Here is a 19,837-nt window from a genome sequence, read left to right as displayed (position 1 = left end):
CTCTGCACTCTTTCCACGGTTAATTTATCCCCTTCAGATCCTAGGGACCAAATGTGAGCACAATAGTCCAGTTGTGGTCTAATCAGGAGTTATGCAATGGAATGACAACTGTTTTATCTCTGTAGGTCAGCAATCCTTCTCAGTATTTCAGCAATCTTCTGAATTACCTTTATCACCTTTGCAATATGTTTCCTGAATTTCAGGTTGCTATCAATCATCATCCCCTTGCCTCCCCCCACATCCTCCAATACAGTTCCTATAACAGAGTATGCTACCTCCCATTGATATATCCCCAAATTTCAAGACTTCACATTTAGCGAAATTAAGCCGATATTGCCATTCATTTGCCCATCTGTCCAGTTTATTCAAATCCTCTTGCAGGGCTACCACATTTGCACTATTACTAACAACCCTTCCCAGCTATAAATGTTAAACAATACAGGTCCCAATACTGAGCCCTGTGGGACCCCACTTGTGACTGTCTGCCTCCTGGATACTGCTTCCCCACACACAACTCTCTGATATCTATCAGATAGCCAATCCAGAATCCAGTTCACTAACCTGACATCTAAACCCAAGGTCATGTGCTGCAACTTAAATATCAACTTATTATGTGGTACCCTGTCAAATGCCTTTGTAAAATCCAGAAAAATGGCAGAATATGCCTTTGCCTCATCAACCACTCGTGTCACTTTATTATAAAAGGCAATCATATTATGAAAACAAGAGTACCCCTTAACAAATCCATGCTAACTCTTACAGATAAAACTACCCTCATCTACCCAACGCTGTAAAGGATTCCTCACTAATTTCTCTAAAATCTTAATGACTAATGAGGAATTACAAACTGATCTATAGTTTGACAATTCCTGCCACATATCTAGCCATCGGGATGCATACATGCTACAAGCACTGCATACCATTAAATCCCATAGTATGCTTTGTAAAATGCAATCCTTAAATGGGGGGGGGGGGGGCTTGGTGATAAGCCATTGGCAAACTGAGCTGTGACTGCCGCCATTATTTAAACATTGCAAAAAGAATACTACAAACTATACTGAAATATTATGGTTAAATACAAATTCCCCAATTGTAAATTATCCACAGACTATACTTTGTATCTAGCTTAGATTAACCATAATTTAAAGTAAATAAAAAAACTGTAATAAATAATAACGAAACTTATCTTTATTTCGCTGATACCTCATAACATGTTCAGCTATAAACTTGCCCTCTGGCAGACCCTTTATTTATCCTTTTCACCTTTGGACTACCCTCATGCATTGCTGCTGTTAAATAACACTTGATCAGCCAACATGCATGATCCATCTCCTTTCTATCCAACTTCTGTTTCCATGTTACGATGTTGCTTGTATATCTCCACGTTATCTGCTGAGTTTTTCATAATAATTGTCCTTGTTCCATATATAGCTTTTCCTTACTTGCACAAAACTTCCATGGATTGTTTAAAATTAAATATAAATAACTGGATTAAAGAATTACGAATAATCTTTTTTTGCATTTTGACTACTGCAGTGTTTTGTTAAAATGGAAAAAACAAATGCAGAAATGGTATTAACAAATCATTTTTTCCCTTCATGATAATTCAACTCACAAAATGTATCTCTTTATGTTCACTGGGCATCTACAGATGCCGTATGGTCACTCCGATGCTCGGTGATGCGTCACATCAGGCCTCTCGCCATGTAGTCCTGTTGTTTGCTTTTCTGGTGGCCTCAACTCTCTGAAGATCAGTCACTCCACACACACACACACCATCCATCCATCAGTCGCTGTCAGAAAAACAGCTGCATCCAAAATCCTCAACTTTATTCCCAGGAGATAGATCTATCCTTTCATATTTTAGACATGTCTCTGACTGTTGTTTTAGTCATTCCTAACCTTTTTCTGACATTTTCTGAACAGCAATTCTTCACATTAATAATGGATCCCAGGTACTCAAACTTGCTGACTTGCTCAATTCTTTCTCCATTAAGGTACACCTGTTTCTCAAGAGCTTCTCTGTTTATGTTTCCTTTGAGAACCATAATCTTTGTCTTGCTAGGATTGAGTTGAAGTCCTCTGTTATTACTGATCTTGTTAACTTTGTCGAGAATTAGTCTTAATTCTTCCATGTCATTACAAAGGAGTACTGTATCATCAGCATACCTCAGATTACTGATCAATCTACCTCCTATCCTAATTCCTGTCCTGAGCTCATCCAATGCTTCATGCATGATGTCCTCTGCATATATACTAAACAAGTGAGGAGAAAGTAAACATCCTTGCCTAACTCCTTTTCCAACTTGAAGCCAGTCAGTCATTTCAACATCTGTTCTTACTGTGGCTTCTTGCTCCCTATACAAGTTGGCTATCAATCTGATAGTGTGTTGAGGAAAACCCGTTCTTTTCATTACTTCCCACAGTTTCACATGCTCAGTCAAAAGCTTTAGAGTAGTCTAAGAAACACATTACCAGAGGGAGTCTGAATTCTTTATATTTTTCTATGATCTGTCTAAGGCAAAGGATCTGATCTCTGGTGCCCTTACCTGTCCTAAAGCCTGCTTGTTCCTTGGGCATCTCGGTCTCAATCCTATTTAGCATGATCTTCAATAAAATTTTGCTTGCATGAGATATTAAACTAATAGTTCTATAATTCTTGCACGCCTTCATATCACCTTTCTTATGTAGTGGTATGAAAACCAACTTCTTCCAGTCTCTCATGATCCTGTCTCCCATATCCTTGTAATCAAGCTATGAAACACTCTTATCCCTCCATCCCCTGTGGCCTTAATTAACTCTGCTGGGATTTCATCTGCACCTGGGGCCTTATTGCTGTTAAGCTGCTTAAAGTAAACCACAAAATGTAAACCATGGTAAATTATTATTATGAATAATATAAGGCTTAAATAATCTGAAGTCCTTATTTTCATACCTCCAGTTGGTTGGGTGATGATCTTGCAATGTGGAAGGAAAATCAAGTAGCACCTACTGACATTTCACATGCATTTATGCCACAGTAGCATTGAAACCACTTCCTGTAAGTTGAAAAGCAGAGACATAACCACTTCGGTGAACCCCAGGCCAGCATTTGATCCACTTTAAATGCATATATACTTATAATTATGAATTTGATTATAAATTTTCACAAATATGTGAATGAAAACATTCCCAATAATCTATTTTATTAATTCGTAATATTTATTTTCATGGTTAGAACTATATCTCCAGCAGTGGATGAAATTTCTTTTGGGATGAAGCCTATTACTGAAGAGGTGGAACCATTGCCAGAAATTCAGAGAGAGCAAGAAATTCTTCTGCAGCCACTCAAGAAGGAAAAGAAAAGTATTTATGTTGAAATTAATAAATACTGTAGATAACTCTTCATTTGTTTGACACCACTCCCCAGGCTTATGTATTATTTAATTTTTATATAAATGATATATAAAGAAAATCAACTATCATTCTCACATTCTTTCAGATAAGAATATATAGGATTAGGGTCGGAGCAATTTATTTATTTATTTATGCTTATGGCTACATGAAACTGGTAAGTGAAGAGTACAATCACAATTTCCAGCAACAAATGATGAAAATCTTAACATATAAAAGTTCATTACATAAAAGGCACAATCAGCTTTCTAAGTCTTTCCTTTTTTTTTTTTTTTTTTTTTAAATAAAGCAAAAGTAACTTGTCATAATTAAGCCAAGGGCAATTATCGTCCTACTGTAACAAGTATGACAAGGCTGCATGTTCTCACAACACTTCACAACATAAATGTAGCTGTATCCTAGGTTTAATTAGAGAGCAGTTGTGTCTTGTGTGAGAAAGCTTGATCCATTAGAGGAGGCCCATTTCACATTACATCATTTTCTAACAGGAGGAGGAGTTCTGTTGATACCATGATGAGGACTATGAGAGTGACTACGAGAATAACGTCTTTGTGGTGAGACAGGACCGTGATCTTCTGTTTCCTCCATAACCACCGCCACACCAACTACAGGTCAAGGTCCTAGCTACTAGAGTGTTTACAACGTTTTTATGTTCCTTTCAATTTGCATTTACTAGTATTTTTTATACTTTTCCGTAAATGCCTTGAAAAAGCTAGACAGTTTGCTAGCAAAACTGGTAGGCAAAGAATGTTAAAATATTTGTATATGGTCAGTATTAAACAATAAGTTTTTTATGCTTATCCTTCTTTATAAGACTGCATCTGATGTGCACAGATTTGAAACTCCAGAGTTTCTTGTGGATGAGGAGGTGTTGGAGAGGATTTAGAGATGAATGACCAAGATAATGGCAGGCCTGTGGAATACTCTCTATATGGATAAATTAAAGGTGTGTATGCTACTAAAGGGATTTTATAAGACTGATTCAAAAGAAACTCTTCAATACATGACTAATAGGGAGAGAACTAGGGGAGTCACCCCTGATAGTTGTGTAAGATTGTGGTTAGTAAGGGCGAGGACTAGATTTTTTTGCTTGGAGAGTAGTCATTGACTGAAATGGATTGCCAGAGATGGCTATGAGCCCTGACAGTGAATTAACTAAGAAGAGGTATTGTGTGAATAATTATTAGTGTGAGATTCTTGCAATGAGTTGTCTGACTTCATAAAGGTCCCATATGTAATGCCTTTACATAAATCACTCCTTGACTAATAATGGTTCCAGTCTACAAACATTACTTAATCCAAAGTTTATGTAAGTTGAAATTCACCTCATAAAACATTACAGCAAAATAAGTTAATGCAAAAAAAAATTCTACGCATAAATATGAAATAGTTATTTAGATCCTATGCTATCCTTTACTCAAAATACATTAACTGCAAAAATGCTGAGGCCTTGAAATATTGAATGGCTGCAGTATTTATTCCCAATTGGGGAATGTAGTTTGTCTTGTAGTGGCAGTAAGGCTGGTAGAAGTACCACCTGAGTATCTGTAATATCCAAAATCAAATAAAAACTTTCATTAATCCTAGTGTTATTTTAGCTCAGTAAAGGCTTGGTCACATATTCAATTTGTGTTAGGTGTGCATGGTACACCCAAGAATTTAATGAAGAAATAATTTTAGAACAGTTATTAATTATAAATAAATGATAATGAACTGTGAAAATGTCAAGACATTCACAGTGTGACTGTAAATTAGATAAACCAAGCATTGCCATCAAAGGAAACAAAAAATATGGTTCCCTATGCAAAGTCTGCAACAAAGAATTGACATGCATTTTTAAGTGGTAAAGTGAGCTGAGACCAGGCACATGTGCATCGAATTAAATTTGTGTGAGAATTAATGACATATAAGCTCTGAACAGCACTGATTGCTTCGCTTGATGTAATAGATTACCTATCACTGTGTAGTAAAATTAGTTAGTCGCTGAAGAATGTGACAGTGGATTTGAGCTGTGGTAAAGAAAAAAGTGTTTCTAAAGGTGTATAGTATGACTTTTGTTGGGATTTGTGATGCATTTCCCTCAGTAATACAAGTGTTCTTTAGCAGTGCTGCTTTTGGAATTTAGTTGTTTATATTGTGTTACCTTTTGGTTACCATGAAGGCGAGGTCAGAGTCGGACATCTCTGGTGGAAGAAAAGATAAGTTTTTATTATTTGCTATTTAGTATAGTTGAAATATTTATACTTATAATATTGAGTAAGTAAATTAGCTTACAGTAGAGCATATAGCATAGTATTTAGCGTTTAGGTTTAGTTGTAGTAATATTTAGTTCACAATTTGAATGATGGCAGCTGCCTCTGTTCCAATTACAAATGGTGTGTCACCAAGTACTCCCCCATTCAAGGACTCTATTTTGCGTAACATAATAAAGGATTTTGTGGCATGTATGCATCCCAGCAGATGGATATGTAGCGGGTAAGAGAAGGGGAGTGCGTATATGCTTAAAATGTAGGCAATGGGAGAAATTCAGCGAGTTAGATGTTAGGATATCCGACCTTGTTGCATCAGGAATGGGAGATTTTTGAGAGACGAGTAGTGTGGTAGGTGAGAATAACAAGCAGTGAAATATGAATGAAAAAATAAGAGTGGGGAGTGTGGAAGGCGTGAACAATTGTGAAGTTTTTGGAGATGGTCATGATTGGGAGGATGAATGGTGAGTAAGAGTGGCTAACTTGCAGAGAGAGAGAGAGCGAGATGAGCTGAAAGAGATGGTGGAATGTCTCAGGAATGAGATAAGAAGTATGAAAGATGAGATTAGGCGAATGGAAGAGATGAATGCAAGGTGAATCAGATTAGGAGTGAGAGAGTTATGGGAATGATAGAAGAGGAGAGAATAGAAACAGTAGAAGAGAGAGAATGAGAGACAGAGAGAGAGAGAGAGAGGTGAGAATGATAGAAGAGGAGAGAATAGAAACAGTGGAAGAGAGGGAATGAGAGAGAGTTATGGGAAGGATAGAAGAGAAGAGAAGAGAATGGAAACGGTCAGAGAGGGAATAAGAGAGAGTTATGGGAAGGATAGAAAAGAAGAGAATGGAAATAGTCAGGGAGAGAGAGAGAGAATGAGAAGAATGTGAGGGAGTGCTGAAACCACGGAGGTGGAGTGATGCCAGGACAGCAGGTAAGTAAGGGAACACAGAGTTAAAGAGTTAAAGGAGAGAGAGAGTGAGGGATGCAGGTGAGCAATCAATTAACAGAGTGGTAAGAGGTGTAAAGTATGGAGACTCGATGATCCTTGTTGCAAGATAGGATGCCAGAGGAGTGTTTGCCCGGAGGAATGATAGAAAGTGTGACTATGGCAATTAAGCGGGATGAAAGGATTATGATGGTGACATGAATGACTTGAGAGGCAAAAGAAAATGCAGAGGGAAAAGATAGTGTGTGTTACCCAGGTATGATAATGAGGAGCTTGGAAGAAGAGCAGTAATAATGAATAGCATAATAACCAGAATGTGACAGAAGAGAGGATTGGAATATGAGGATTCTTGGAGGGCGTTTGAGGACAGAAAGGAACTGTATCTGAGAGTTGAACGAGTTGTTCTGTCAATGCAGGGAAACTAGAATTCCCAGGGTGGATGGTAGCAGGGGTGGCCTCTTGTGGGAATGAGTGCTTGGGGGAATGGGGATGACATCAGGTAACACTAAGTCCATTGGGGACTGGAGGGGATAATGATAGGTATAGAAACAGTGGCATTTGTATGCTTTATACTAATGCCAGGAGTATCTGGAATAAAGGAGATAAAATGGTGGTACTGATAGCATCAGCCTGGCCAAAGATTCTTGGGATCTCTGAGATGTGGTTGATGGAGGATGATATAATAACAGGAATAGAAGTATCAGGGTACAGCATTTTTCAGCAGGAGGAAGGGAAAATGCAGTGGTGGAGAACTGCTATGGTGTGAAGTAGAGGTGGACAAGACAGGATATTTAGCAAGGTATTGCTACAAGCCAAGGAGTATAGAGGGTGGGAAGAAGGAGATGTTTAGGCAGTTTAGCTTGGCAAGTGCAAGAAGAATAATTGTTATGGGAGATTTTAACTACAACAGTATAAGCTTGGAAGAGGAAAATGCATGTAGTAATAAGGGGATGGAATTTCTAGAATTCTGGAGGGACAAATGTCTTAAGCAACATGTAATAGAGGGAGCAAGAGGTTCAAGAGTTTTGGATTTGGTCATATCTTCAGAAAAGCTTATAATAACGGAGATGACATATCCCCCCCCCCCCCGTTGGAGAGAGTGACCATGTGGTTTTGGCTTGGAAGATGAATAGACATACTGGAGTATCAAAGAAAAGGGAACATATGTGGTATTGTAAGGTGATTATAATAGTCTTAGACATCAACTTGGGGCAGTTCCATGGAGGGTGGAATTGGAAGGGCACTATATCATTAGTGCTTGGGAAACTGTGAAGGAATATTTGTTAGCAGCAATAATAAGGTATATTCCATGAGTGAAGAAGTGGACACAATTTGGTGGAAAGTGGATGACAAACAATATCAAACAGGAATTGCAGGTGAAAAAGAGATTATGGAAGAGATATAAGGAGAGGGGGTGGAGGGTAGATGCATGAAGAATATAAGACTTGGGCCAGTAGAGTGACTAGTATGGTGAGGAAGGCAAAACTGGAATATAAGAAGAGATTGGCACTAAGATCCAAAGAAAATCCTAGGGAATTTTTTAGCTATGTGGCCAGTAGGAGGAAAAATGATTGTGGGATAAAAATGGAAACAGAGGACATAGTGGAGTTGTTCAATGAACACTTTATTGGAGTATTTCATCCTGGAGAAATAGGTTTTAATACTAGAGGGATGGGGCAGGTTTGAGGTTTAGAGGTGCAAAAGGAAGAGTGTGTTCCAAATAATGAGTACTCTGGATGTCAGTAAAGCTGTGGGACTGGATGGTATTTCACCATGGGTATTGAGAGAATGTGCTAAAGAACTGACAGCTCCGGTGACTTTTCAGTGAAAGTCTGACTACGGGAAACATACCCAGGGAATGGAAGGAAGGTAAGATAGTGCCATTGCATAAGGGTAGTAGCAGACAGGGAAGTGTCCAATTATTGGTCAGTTTGTGTGTCATCAGTAGTTGTTAAGGTCTTGGAGAAATTAGTGAGGACCATATACAGCATTTGGGAGATGAGGGTAATGTTATCTCTGAGATTCAACATGGATTTGTTAAGGGATACTCTTGATTTAGTAATAGGATTGCCTTTTATAATAAAGTGACAAGAGCACTTGATGAGGGAAAGGCATATACTGCCATTTTTTTTTTTTTGGATTTTGCAAAGGTGTTTGACAGGGTTCCACATGATAAGCTGATACTTAAGTTGCAGGACATTGGTTTAGATGTCGGGTTAGTCAACTGAAATCAGGATTGGCTGTCTAATAGGTATCAGAGAGTTGTGTATGGTGGGGCAATATCAAGGAAGCAGAAGGTTACAAGGGGGGGGGTTCCACAGGGCTCAGTACTGGGACCGGTATTGTTCAACCTTTATATTAATGACATTGTCAATGGATTGCAAGAGGATATTCAGTTGTTTGTGGATAATGTGAAGCTTCCCAGCTTCACATTATCCACATCTGCACTATTACTTATCACTAATAGTGCAGATGTGGCAGCCCTGCAAGAGGATTTGAATAAACTGGACAGATGAGCAAATGAATGCAGGTATCGGTTTAATGCAGCAAAATGTAAAGTCTTGAAGTTTGGGATACATCGATGGGAGTGCATAACTGAATTGGAGGAGCTGTACTGGAGGAAGTAGAGGAGACAAGAGATCTGGCAGGGTGATGATTGATAGAAAGCTGAAATTCAGGGAACATATTGCAAAGGTGGTGAAGGTAACTCAGAGGATTTCTGCAATACTGAGAAGGGCGCTGACCTGCAGAGATAAAAGAGTTATCATTCTGTTGTATAAGACTCTGATCAGACCACACTTAGATTATTGTTCTCAAATTTGGTGCCCAGGATTTGAAGGGGATAAATTAACTGTGGAAATGGTACAGAGGTGTATAATAAAGATGGTTTCAGGACTCTAGTATGTTAGTTATGAGGATTGGCTAAAGGAATGTGGACTGCAGAGTTTGGTGAATAGAAGAGGGAGAGGTAATATGATCGAGACTTTTAAACTATTGAGAGGCAGTTACATGGTTGACACTGGGGAATTCTTTCACTTGGTTAAACAGCAGGAAGGAATGATGACAAGGGGCCATCCCTGGAAGTTATGAAAGCAAGCTGTGAGCAAGAGGGTGAGGAGTGGTTTCTTTGCATGGAGGGTGGTTGAACTGTCAAATTCATTGCCTGATAGAGTGGTGAGAGCAAGAACGGTCAACGAGTTTAAGGAGTGGTATGATAGATTTTGTGTTTCCTAGGAAGGTTCTCCCATGATGAGTCTCTTGACTTCATGGAGGCCTGAATAGTAATAGTAATAATAATAATTTTTATCTTCTTTTTATCTAACAAGAAACCAAGAGGAATAACTAATTAACTTACGCAGGAGCTAATGAAGTTTAATTTACACAGGAGATTGAGGATGGAGAAAAAATTCAGTTTTTTATCCTTCTACATGTCAACTCATTTCATCATCTTTATCAAAAGTTAGGTATTGTCCCAATTTATAGAACTAGCCTTTAAGGATTATTAAGAATGATGAAGTTAAAAACCGAAAGAAACCCTTAGACTTTTATTCAGCCATTTCCTGCTAAAATGGCTGTTATTTGTATTATTTTCGGCTACTTCATGGAGTCCTTAGACTCATCGCGAGAGAACCTGAATATCATGCCAAGAAATATCCAACATTTGCACAGTATCTATCATATTTTGCCTTGAACTTATTTGCAATCATGGCACCTACAACAGACTCTGACAACCCACTCCACTCATTCACCACTCTCCAAGAAAAACATCCAGTTCCCTTGCCAACCACACTCCCACTCCTCTTCCAAGGCTGACTGCCAGCTTTCCCACCACCTGACCTGTAACTAAAAATTTCCTCTGCATCAGTCCTTTAAAAACCCTCCAGTAATTTGCCTGTCTCAATCATATCACCCCTTTTTCGACCATCCATCAGTTTTTGCAACCCACAAATCTTCAACCTGTTTTCACAAGGTCCACTCCACAGCCCTGCCACCATCCTCGCCACTCACCTCCAGATCCTCTCCATCCCCTCCCCCATTGCCAAGAAACCCAGGTGACCAGATCTGTACGCAGTAGTTAAGATGAGGGTCTTATTAAAGTTCGATAAAGAGGAATAACAACCTGCTTGTCTCTGCTCATCAAAGTATTCTTCAGTAACCAAGTATTCTAATAAGCTGCTTTACACTCCAAGAAGTTATTGAAGAGGGTTATTAAGCAAATGTTTATTCTCTGATAAACCAACTTGTATATCTCCAGAAATTAATTACAAGGGTACTGTTTCTTTACCTTACATGAGTGGAATATTCAGACAGAAAACACTTCTTTTAAGAATAGTTAATATCCAAACAACCTTTAAACCAGTCTGCATCTTTAAGAGCTGTCTTTGTTTACCTATAGGCAACACATCAGTGCAAGTGCCCTGCAATGCAAGGCATCCCATTATCTTGAGGGAAGTTTTACATTGTTGAGACAGGATGAAAATTTGATATCTGTAAGAAAGACTATAAAAGTAGCGTGAATTATAAAAAAGAACGAAGGGGTCTCACTATACACATCACTCTATCATGATATTTGGAGAAGATCAGTACAGTGCAGCCATGTTTCCCTTGCCATACTTAGAAGACAATCTTTTGCTAGCAAGTTTAAAAACATTTAAGGAATTTTCAGAAGTGATTCATTCTTGCAGTGGTTTGAACAGAAATCAGGGCTTTATAGTTCATGACATCTGAAAATCTCTTATTTGTTTATCTCACGTACAAGACCTCTGTTATGCCAATAATTATGTGTAGATATTATGCAATAATACACAAACCATTACAACTTCTATGCAATGCCACACATGATTAGCTGTTATGTTTCAACTGCTTATATTAAAAAAAAGAAGCTGTTGCTAAGTGTTCACTTTTTTTTTTTTTTTTGTATGTTCTCTTTTGCCTTTCCTGATGATGCTCTCAGCTCATAGCAAAACATTTTATAGTTCACTAATTTCTATAATAAAAATACAAGCCTTACCCTGCATTATTTACTTTTGGTAGTGGGAAACAGTGCTGAAAAAAATTTCTGTACATCTTTTTTGAACCAAGAATACAAGACTAAGTTAAAATTTGTTAAAGACAGTACAGAACCATGCTGCCTCTTCCAAATTTATTGCCCATAAAAAAATAGAATATATATATGTAAGACATTTCTCTATTTCAACCTATGAAAGCAGTGGAACAGTAAGCTGTGATATTAGTTCAAAAGTTTCGGCTATGTCTACTGTTCTTCAGAGAAATTGTTGATCCATTTAACAGAAACACCTGAAAAACACAAGATCTCAGTCACATAGAGATGTAAGGGGGGGAAATAGTGGCAGTGGTTTTGAGGCAGTATGGTGTGAGATGGGATGATAAATAGAATGAAATACTAAATCGGATGTTGTTGTAGACCTGGAAATGTGGAAAGTAGTGATCATGAAATGTATAAGCAAATTAGCAAAGCAAGTAGAAAGAGGGTGATCATTATGTGATTTTAATTATGATAATAAAATTGGGATGATGAGATAGTAACTGGAAGTAAAGAAATTAATTTCTCGAATTTTTGAAGGACACCTGCCTCAAACAGAATGTAAAAGAGGGCCAGAATTGAGAGTATTGGATTTCATTATCTCATCAGAGAATGTCATTATAAATGAGGTGTCAAATTTCCACCATTTGGTGAGACCATGAAGTCATTACCTGGTTAGTTGGCAGCCATGAGAACTTCCGTGAGGAAAGGGTATACGTGAAACTACAAGACTGATGATTATGAGAAGCTCACTCAATTGCAGCTGTGGCATTCAATAAAGAGTTGGATGGAAAGGAAATCAGTGATGCCTGGGTGCTACTTAAGAACTATCTTGTAAAAGCAATGTCTAAATGCATTCCAAGGGTCAGAAAGTTAAAAATAAGGTAGATGTGAAATCAATGAATGAAAATATGAAGCATGTAACACAGAAAATGAAGGCATTATGGGGACAACATAATCAATTCCATGAGGAGTATAAAGAAGAGGCAAGGAGAGTGACTTGGTTGGTAAGGGGAGCAAAAGTGTAGTATGACCATGAAGCCAGAAATAAATAAATAAATAAACCCCAGGGAATTCTTTTGATATGTAGCCAACAAAAAAAAATAAAGATTATCGTAGGATGACATTGATTGGAGAAAATTATATAAGGACAACTGATGCAATGGATATAGTTGAGATATTTAAAGGTTTATCATTCTTGGGAATGTTACATCATGAAGAGTTGGAGAGCAGTGGATGATGAGAAGGAGGGACTCACTGTGAGTGAATAAAAGGTATATGGAGAATTGAACAAACTTGATGTTAATAAGGCTTGATGTATCACCATATATTTTGAAGGCATATATTTTTGAATACAAAAATATACATTGTTGAAGAATTGGAAGGAAGGCAATCTTGTACTGCTTCATAAGGAGAAGCGACAGAACACAAGCATAGGTATATGCTTGAGTTCTGTCTCAAGCATATACCTACTGATAGGTATGAAGAAGTTGTGTATGGGGGGGATCAGTATCCCAGAAGAGAAAAGTCACTAGTGGTGTGGTTTGGGGTTGCTTTTAGGGCCATTTCTGTTTAACCTGTATGTTAATGATATTGAGAAAATTTGAATGAGGATATTCAGCTGTTTGCAGATGATAAAGTAGGGAAGAATTACGAGAGTAGAGGCGATGTTGTGTCCTTACAAGAATACTTGAATAGACGGAATGAATTGGACTCTAGAGTGACGATGCACTTCAGTGTTGCAAAATATAAAGTTTTAAATTTGAAAACAAAGATAAGTTGTAAAATTCAATCATGGTGGGATGTATTGTTGGAGGTGGAGGAAATAAGATATCTTGGGATGATGGTGGATGGTTCCTTATCCTCTCACCATTCAACTAATGAGTGAGTTTCACAAGGTTCTGTTCTCTCTCCAACACTCTTCCTTCTGTATATCAATGACTTACTTCAAATGACCTCTAACTTAATACACAGTTTCACACGACAGTATATTGCACTCCTTCCTTTCATTTGATAAACCTTTCTCTACACAACTTACCTCAACCTACAGAACATCAACCACCACTGCCCTTAATCTCCTGATCTCCAAGCTATCCTCCAATGGAGTTCACATAACCTTGTCAATATCATTGCTAGTAAATCCCAGTTCTCCCACAAAAAAAGAACCATTTTCTCCCCGTATTATTTTTGACAACACTCAAATTTCCAGATTTCTCTTCTTGGAATCACTCTGACATTCAAGCCTCTTCTGGCATAAACACATCACAAGCATTACTTACTATTATAATAACAGAATTAACTCACTTAAAATATTCTTTATTCATAGAATTTTCACCTGAGCATCACAGGCATCATCAGTACAGGTACAAAGGCTAATTAAACAATAACTGTTATATTCACAAAGTGCCACCTAAGTAGCTAAGGTTAAATTTCCTAAATTTATTTTAAAAAAAATTTTTTTTTTAATATATATATATGCATACAAGGGGTGCTTAAGGGTCAAAGCTAAATAACTGAGAGGAGACCTCCACATAGCCTTTAAAGGAATGCGGAGAACCGACCAGGTCTTCTGACCTAATGTCCAATCCTCACCTTCTCGTGGTGCACCCTGTTGGGTATCTACTTTGATACTGAACGAACAAGGATGGGCTGGCAATTTGGGATTTAGCCGACCAAATTGTATTCTTATTGGTTAAACCAAAATAAAAAATGATGGTACAACATGACAAAATTTCATGCCGGCTGGGGCGTCGCCCGGTTAAACAAGGCCCCCGTTGTTTTCGCGAGGGAACCAGGGCGAACAGCGAAAAGTCAGCTACTGGAACAAATCTGAAAACAAACCCCAACTCAACATCACCAGAGTTAAAGATCGGTACTATCAACGTAAGAAGCCTGAATGGCAAAAGAAATGGAGCTAGCTGAGGAATTAGATAAGTACCAGATCGACATGATAGGGGTGACTGAAACAAAAAAGACCAAAACTGGTGAGATCTTTCTGAGCAATAAATACAAAATGTTATATTCAGGCAATGACAATCAAGGAAAAGAAGGAGTAGCCATAGTATTCAACACAAAATACGAGGCTAATCTTCTTGAATGGCAGTCAGTCTCAAGTAGAGTAATGTGGGCAAATATGAGAATGGGGAACTGGACAATGAGACTTATTTGTGCTTATGGTCCCACAGAAGGTTCTACTAAGGTAGAAGTGCAGGAATTTTTTGAGGCTTTAGAAAAAGCAACTGACACAATGAAAAAGGAGAAGTTGGTCCTTGTTGGGGATCTAAATAGTAGAGTAGGAAATGATTGTGAGACATACAAAAATATTTTGGGAAAATTTGGAGAAAAGAGCAAAGCTAATAATAATGGCAAATATCTCTTGGATTTCTGCTCAGGACATGGACTGGTTATTACTAACACCATGTTCCAACATAAAAATGTGCACAAATTCACATGGAGAGAAGAGGCTAGGAATAAGAAAAGTCTCATTGACTATGTTATTGTTGATAGTGATGTTTTCTCCCTGGTACAGGACACCAGAGTGTACAGAGGATTTGAAATTGGAAGTGATCACTATTTAGTCTTGAGCAGGATAAAATTGAATTTCATATTGAAAAGAATAACATGTAAGAAAGTTTTAAAGCGAATAAAAGTTGAGCAGCTCTCAGATGTGAACTGTAGACTAAAATACAGAAATATTATTGAAAAGAAAATGAAAGAGTTTGAGAACAGGAATCAAACCTTGGAGATTCAGTGGCAAACTCTGAAGGAAACATTGATTGATTCTGCCAGAGAGGCATGTGGTGAGGTTGTGTGCAAGGATAAAAAAATCAGAACTCCCTGGTGGACACAGGAAGTTAAAGAGGCAGTGAAGGAAAAGAAGAAAGCATATCAAAAGTTCCTGGCAAATAAGTCAGCTTTTACTCTTACAGAATACAGAGAAAAATGTAAGAAAGCTAAACAGTGTGGAAAACTAGCTAAACAAAAGTCATGGGAGGACTTTGGCAAGAATATAGAAAATAAATATCAAGAAGGTGGCAAAATATTCTGGAGGTTGTTGAAGAAGCTTAGGAATGGAGGAAAGAGTGCTGTAAAAGGAATTAGAGATGATAAAGGTGAAATGAAAACAGGAGAAAAAGATATCCTTGAAGTATGGAGTAATTACTTTGAAAAACTGCTAAATGAAACAAGCAGTGATGACAGCACAGTGATAAAAAAACACTGACCAGGCATGCAGTCAGGAATACATATCCATACTTGAAGTAGAAAAAGCCATCAAAGGCTTGAAATGTGGAAAGGCAGCAGGAGTAGATGATATTCGACCAGAAATGCTGAAGTATGGTGGTATAAGAGTCTTACAGTGGCTGCACTGCATAGTTCAGAAAGCCTGGACAGAGGGACGAATTCCCGATGATTGGAGTAGAGCTCTCATAGTACCCATATATAAAAAGGGAAATAAAACTGAATGTGAGAATTACAGAGGTATTTCCCTACTGAGTGTTCCTGGCAAGATCTATGCAAGTATACTTGAGAAACGGTTGAGAAGAATTGTGGAAGAAAAGCTTGGTGAAGAACAAGCTGGATTCAGGCCAAATAGAGGCTGTCAGGATCAGATCTTCACTTTACGAGAAATAGTCGAGAAAGCATGGGAATATAACAAAGATCTGTATTTAAGTTTTGTCGATTTGGAAAAGGCATATGACAAGGTGCCAAAAGAGAAGCTATTCAATACGCTGCAGTTATATGGTGTCAATGGGGCATTATATCAAGCAATACTTAGTCTTTATTTGAGTTGTGAGTCAGCAGTTAGAATTGAAGGAAGTACAGGAAGATGGTTTAATGTTAAATCTGGTGTGAGACAAGGATGTACATTATCCCCTCTGTTATTCATTATCTATATGGATCACATTATGAAGGAATGTGGTATTAAACCTGATATCAAAATTGGAGATGTTAATGTCAGCTCTTTGCTTTATGCGGATGATGTTATACTTCTAAATAAATCCGCTACAAGTCTGCAAGATTCTCTGACTAAATTGAATAGCTGTTGTAATAGATATGGTATGAAGGTCAGCAATAAAAAGACAAAGACAATGAAAATAGGCAGAATCATTGAAAATGTCAACTGTGTTGTGAATGGAGAACCTGTGGAACAAGTAAAACATTTCAGCTACTTAGGCACAATGTTTACTGAAGATGGTAAACTAAATATAGAAATAGACAACAGAATCAGCAAAGCTGGTATCATGGGAAGTCAATTGAATAAATTCATATGGAATAAGAAAGAAATTAGTCGGAACACTAAATTAGCTGTATACAAGACTGTGTTCAAACCAGTCTTAACTTATGGATCCGAGAGCTGGGTCAGAAGTAAAACACTTGACCAAAGACTAGAGACCGCAGATATGAGAGTCCTGAGAAAGATTAGAGGCGTGAACAGATGGCATCAATGGCAATATCATATTAAAAATGAGGATATTAGGAAAGAACTTGACATTGTCAGCATCCAGGAATGCGTTAGCAGAGCTAATCTCAGATGGTATGGTCACTTAAATAGAATGGGAGAGGAAAGATTAGCAAAACAAGTGTTCTCTGCCAGGTTGGCAGGAAAACGACCCAGAGGAAGACCAAGATATAGGTGGATTGATACGGTACAAAGTGCCTTAGACGATACACATATAAGATCTGATAATGTTGGAGTCTTGACAAGTAACAGACTGATTTGGAGGAAAATTGTAGATAGGAAGTTAGTAATGATGTAATTTTTTCATGTAGTACTGTCATATCCTGTACACCCCTTGAGGGTACATGGCAGGAATTTGATGATGATGATGATGATGATGATATGCATACAATGACAAGTTGGGAAAGCTTTGCTGCTTTATAGAATATCATCTCCCACAAGGAAGAAAGAGATGGACTATCGGATCTGTTTAGGTTAGGGGAGTGAAGTAACGTTTCACGTGTCTTTGTAAAGCCATTCCATTAGGAACCGACTTTTGTGAATGACTTTTGTCTTGTTCCACTGAACTCTATGTCTAGTGTTGATGGCATAGAGATGGCATAGACATAGAGTTCAGTGGAACAAGACAAATGTCATTCACAAAAGTCGGTTCCTAATGGAATGGCTTTACAAAGAAACATGTGAAACATTACTTCACTCCCCTAACCTAAACATATCCAATGGTCTATGTCTTTCTCCCTTGTGGGAGATAGTACTCTATAAATCAGCAAATCTTTCCTAACTTGTAATTATTCACACACACACGTGCGCACACGCACACACGCACACATTAAAAAAAAAGTTTAAATAAATTTAGGAAATTTAACCTTAGCTACTTAGGTGGAGCTTTGTGAATATAACAGTTATTGCTTAATTAGCCTTTATACCTGTACTGATAATGCCTGTGATACTCAGGCAAAAATTCTACAAATAAAGAAAATTTTACGTGAGTTAATTCCATTATTATAATAGTAAGTAATATGTCTACTCACGGTATTTCCTTACTGAAAATCACAAGCATTGCATCCTCAGCTTCTAAAAAAATTAGGATTTCTCTTTGCTCAGCATGTTACTTCACCTCTGAACAGCTTTTAACCTTATACAAATCATAAATCCACCCAGTTATTGAATACTGCTCTCACATTTGAAGTGAGTTCCTAAGAGCTCCCTCAAAATGCTTCACTTAATATTTAGGAGGACAACTGGATTGATTAATAATCCATATCTTACCGACTCACTCCTCCCACTTTTGCATAGGCATTTAGTTTCTGCAGTATGCGTATTCTATAAATATTTCCATGACAAATGTTCACCTGAAATACCATCAATAGTTCCCCCCACTCATTACTAAGTCCATTGGAACACATGCAGCTGCCGCCTAACATCCCTTCACTGTACACCGTGAAACCAACAGGACAAGTTCCTTTTCCTCTTCCTTCATACCTGCTACTGATGTATTGTGGAACAGTCTTCCCCCGATGTGTTTCCCAAGAAAACCAATACACAGGCTTATCAAATGTAAACAAATTTCTCCTTTCCTAACCCACTACCCAACAACACAGTACTAACATAGTATAGGTTGATTAACCAATCTCTCGTGTATGGGCTCAACATCTGCCAGCCTGATTGGCTGAGTGGTAAGTGTATCTGCTCTTCAGCCAAAAGGCTGCGTGTTCGAATCTCGCCGTGGACATGGATGTTTCTGATTGTCTGTGAAAATGGTGGTGGTGGACAGTAGATGGCATTGGTGTAGATGATGATGGTAGTTGCAGTTCGCTGTAGTTGGTAGATTAAGTGGTGGATATGGAGAGTTGTAGAATAAGTGCCCTCCCTCAGTGAGTCTCTGGACTCCTTGGAGGTGTCACGTAATAATAGTAATAAATAAAAAAAATTGCAGTCTAGTGAACAGGAGGAAGAGGGGTGATATGATAAAGACATACAAGTTGATAAAGGATTGTAGTGGGATTTATTTTGAAGACTTTTTTAATAAAAGTGTGCAAGATGGGGAAGGGTCATCCCTGGAAGCTGTATAAGGATGAGCAAGGGAGTGAGAAGCAGATGTTTTGCATGGAGATTTGTGAATGATTGGAATGCATTGCCTGATACTGTAGTGTCTGTAGAGAATTTGAATATATTTAAAACACAGTATGATTAGCTATGTGTATGACAAAGGCACTTCTCTCAATGAGTCTTTAACTCCATGGGGTCTTGGGATGATAATACAATAATAATATATCTCAATAAGTGTTAGGAGTTCCATAAACCATATTAAAGTTAAAATATTTTGTTTAAAAAGTTATTCTTAATTAAATAAAAAATATTCTGTTTTTCCAGTCTGTATGCCATTGTTATTATTATTCAGGACCTCCATGGAGCAATAAACTCATTGCAGAAGGTTCATCTTTAACAATACAAAGTCTATCATGCCATTCCTTAAACTCATTCACTGTTCCTGCTCTCAACACCTTATCAGTCAATGCATTCCACAGTCCAACCACTCTCCATGCAAAAAATACCACTTCTCACCCTCTTATTCACCACTTCCTTTCTTAAATTTCAGGGATGACCCCAGTTCTTTCTCCTTCCTCATGTACAACCAGATGAAACAAATGTATCCCTGTATCATTCCTGTAACTACCTCTCAACAGTTTAGTTGTCTCAGTCATATCACTTCTCCTGTTCTATCTACCGAACTCTGCAGTCCATA

General features: G+C 37.9%; 1 protein-coding gene across 3 annotated transcripts in view; it reads left to right on the top strand.

Moving 5' to 3' along the window:
* LOC150108796 (uncharacterized) overlaps nt 1-19,837 on the top strand; it is a 478,706-nt gene that overhangs the window by 436,334 nt on the left and 22,535 nt on the right. For all 3 annotated transcript variants that reach the window (XM_090403306.1, XM_090403304.1, XM_090403307.1), the window contains exon 16: nt 3,218-3,345. In XM_090403306.1, the coding sequence (XP_090259432.1) occupies nt 3,218-3,345 (128 nt within the window). The remainder of the gene's footprint in view (nt 1-3,217; nt 3,346-19,837) is intronic.

The sequence above is a fragment of the Typopeltis vanoorti genome, chromosome 2 (genome assembly GCF_054136105.1).
Source record: "Typopeltis vanoorti isolate ZY-2024b chromosome 2, IOZ_Tvanoo_1.0, whole genome shotgun sequence".
Classification (NCBI taxonomy): Eukaryota; Metazoa; Arthropoda; class Arachnida; order Uropygi; family Thelyphonidae; genus Typopeltis; species Typopeltis vanoorti.
Note: the sequence above shows the minus strand (reverse complement) of the source record. Positions and strands in the feature narration are given on the sequence as shown.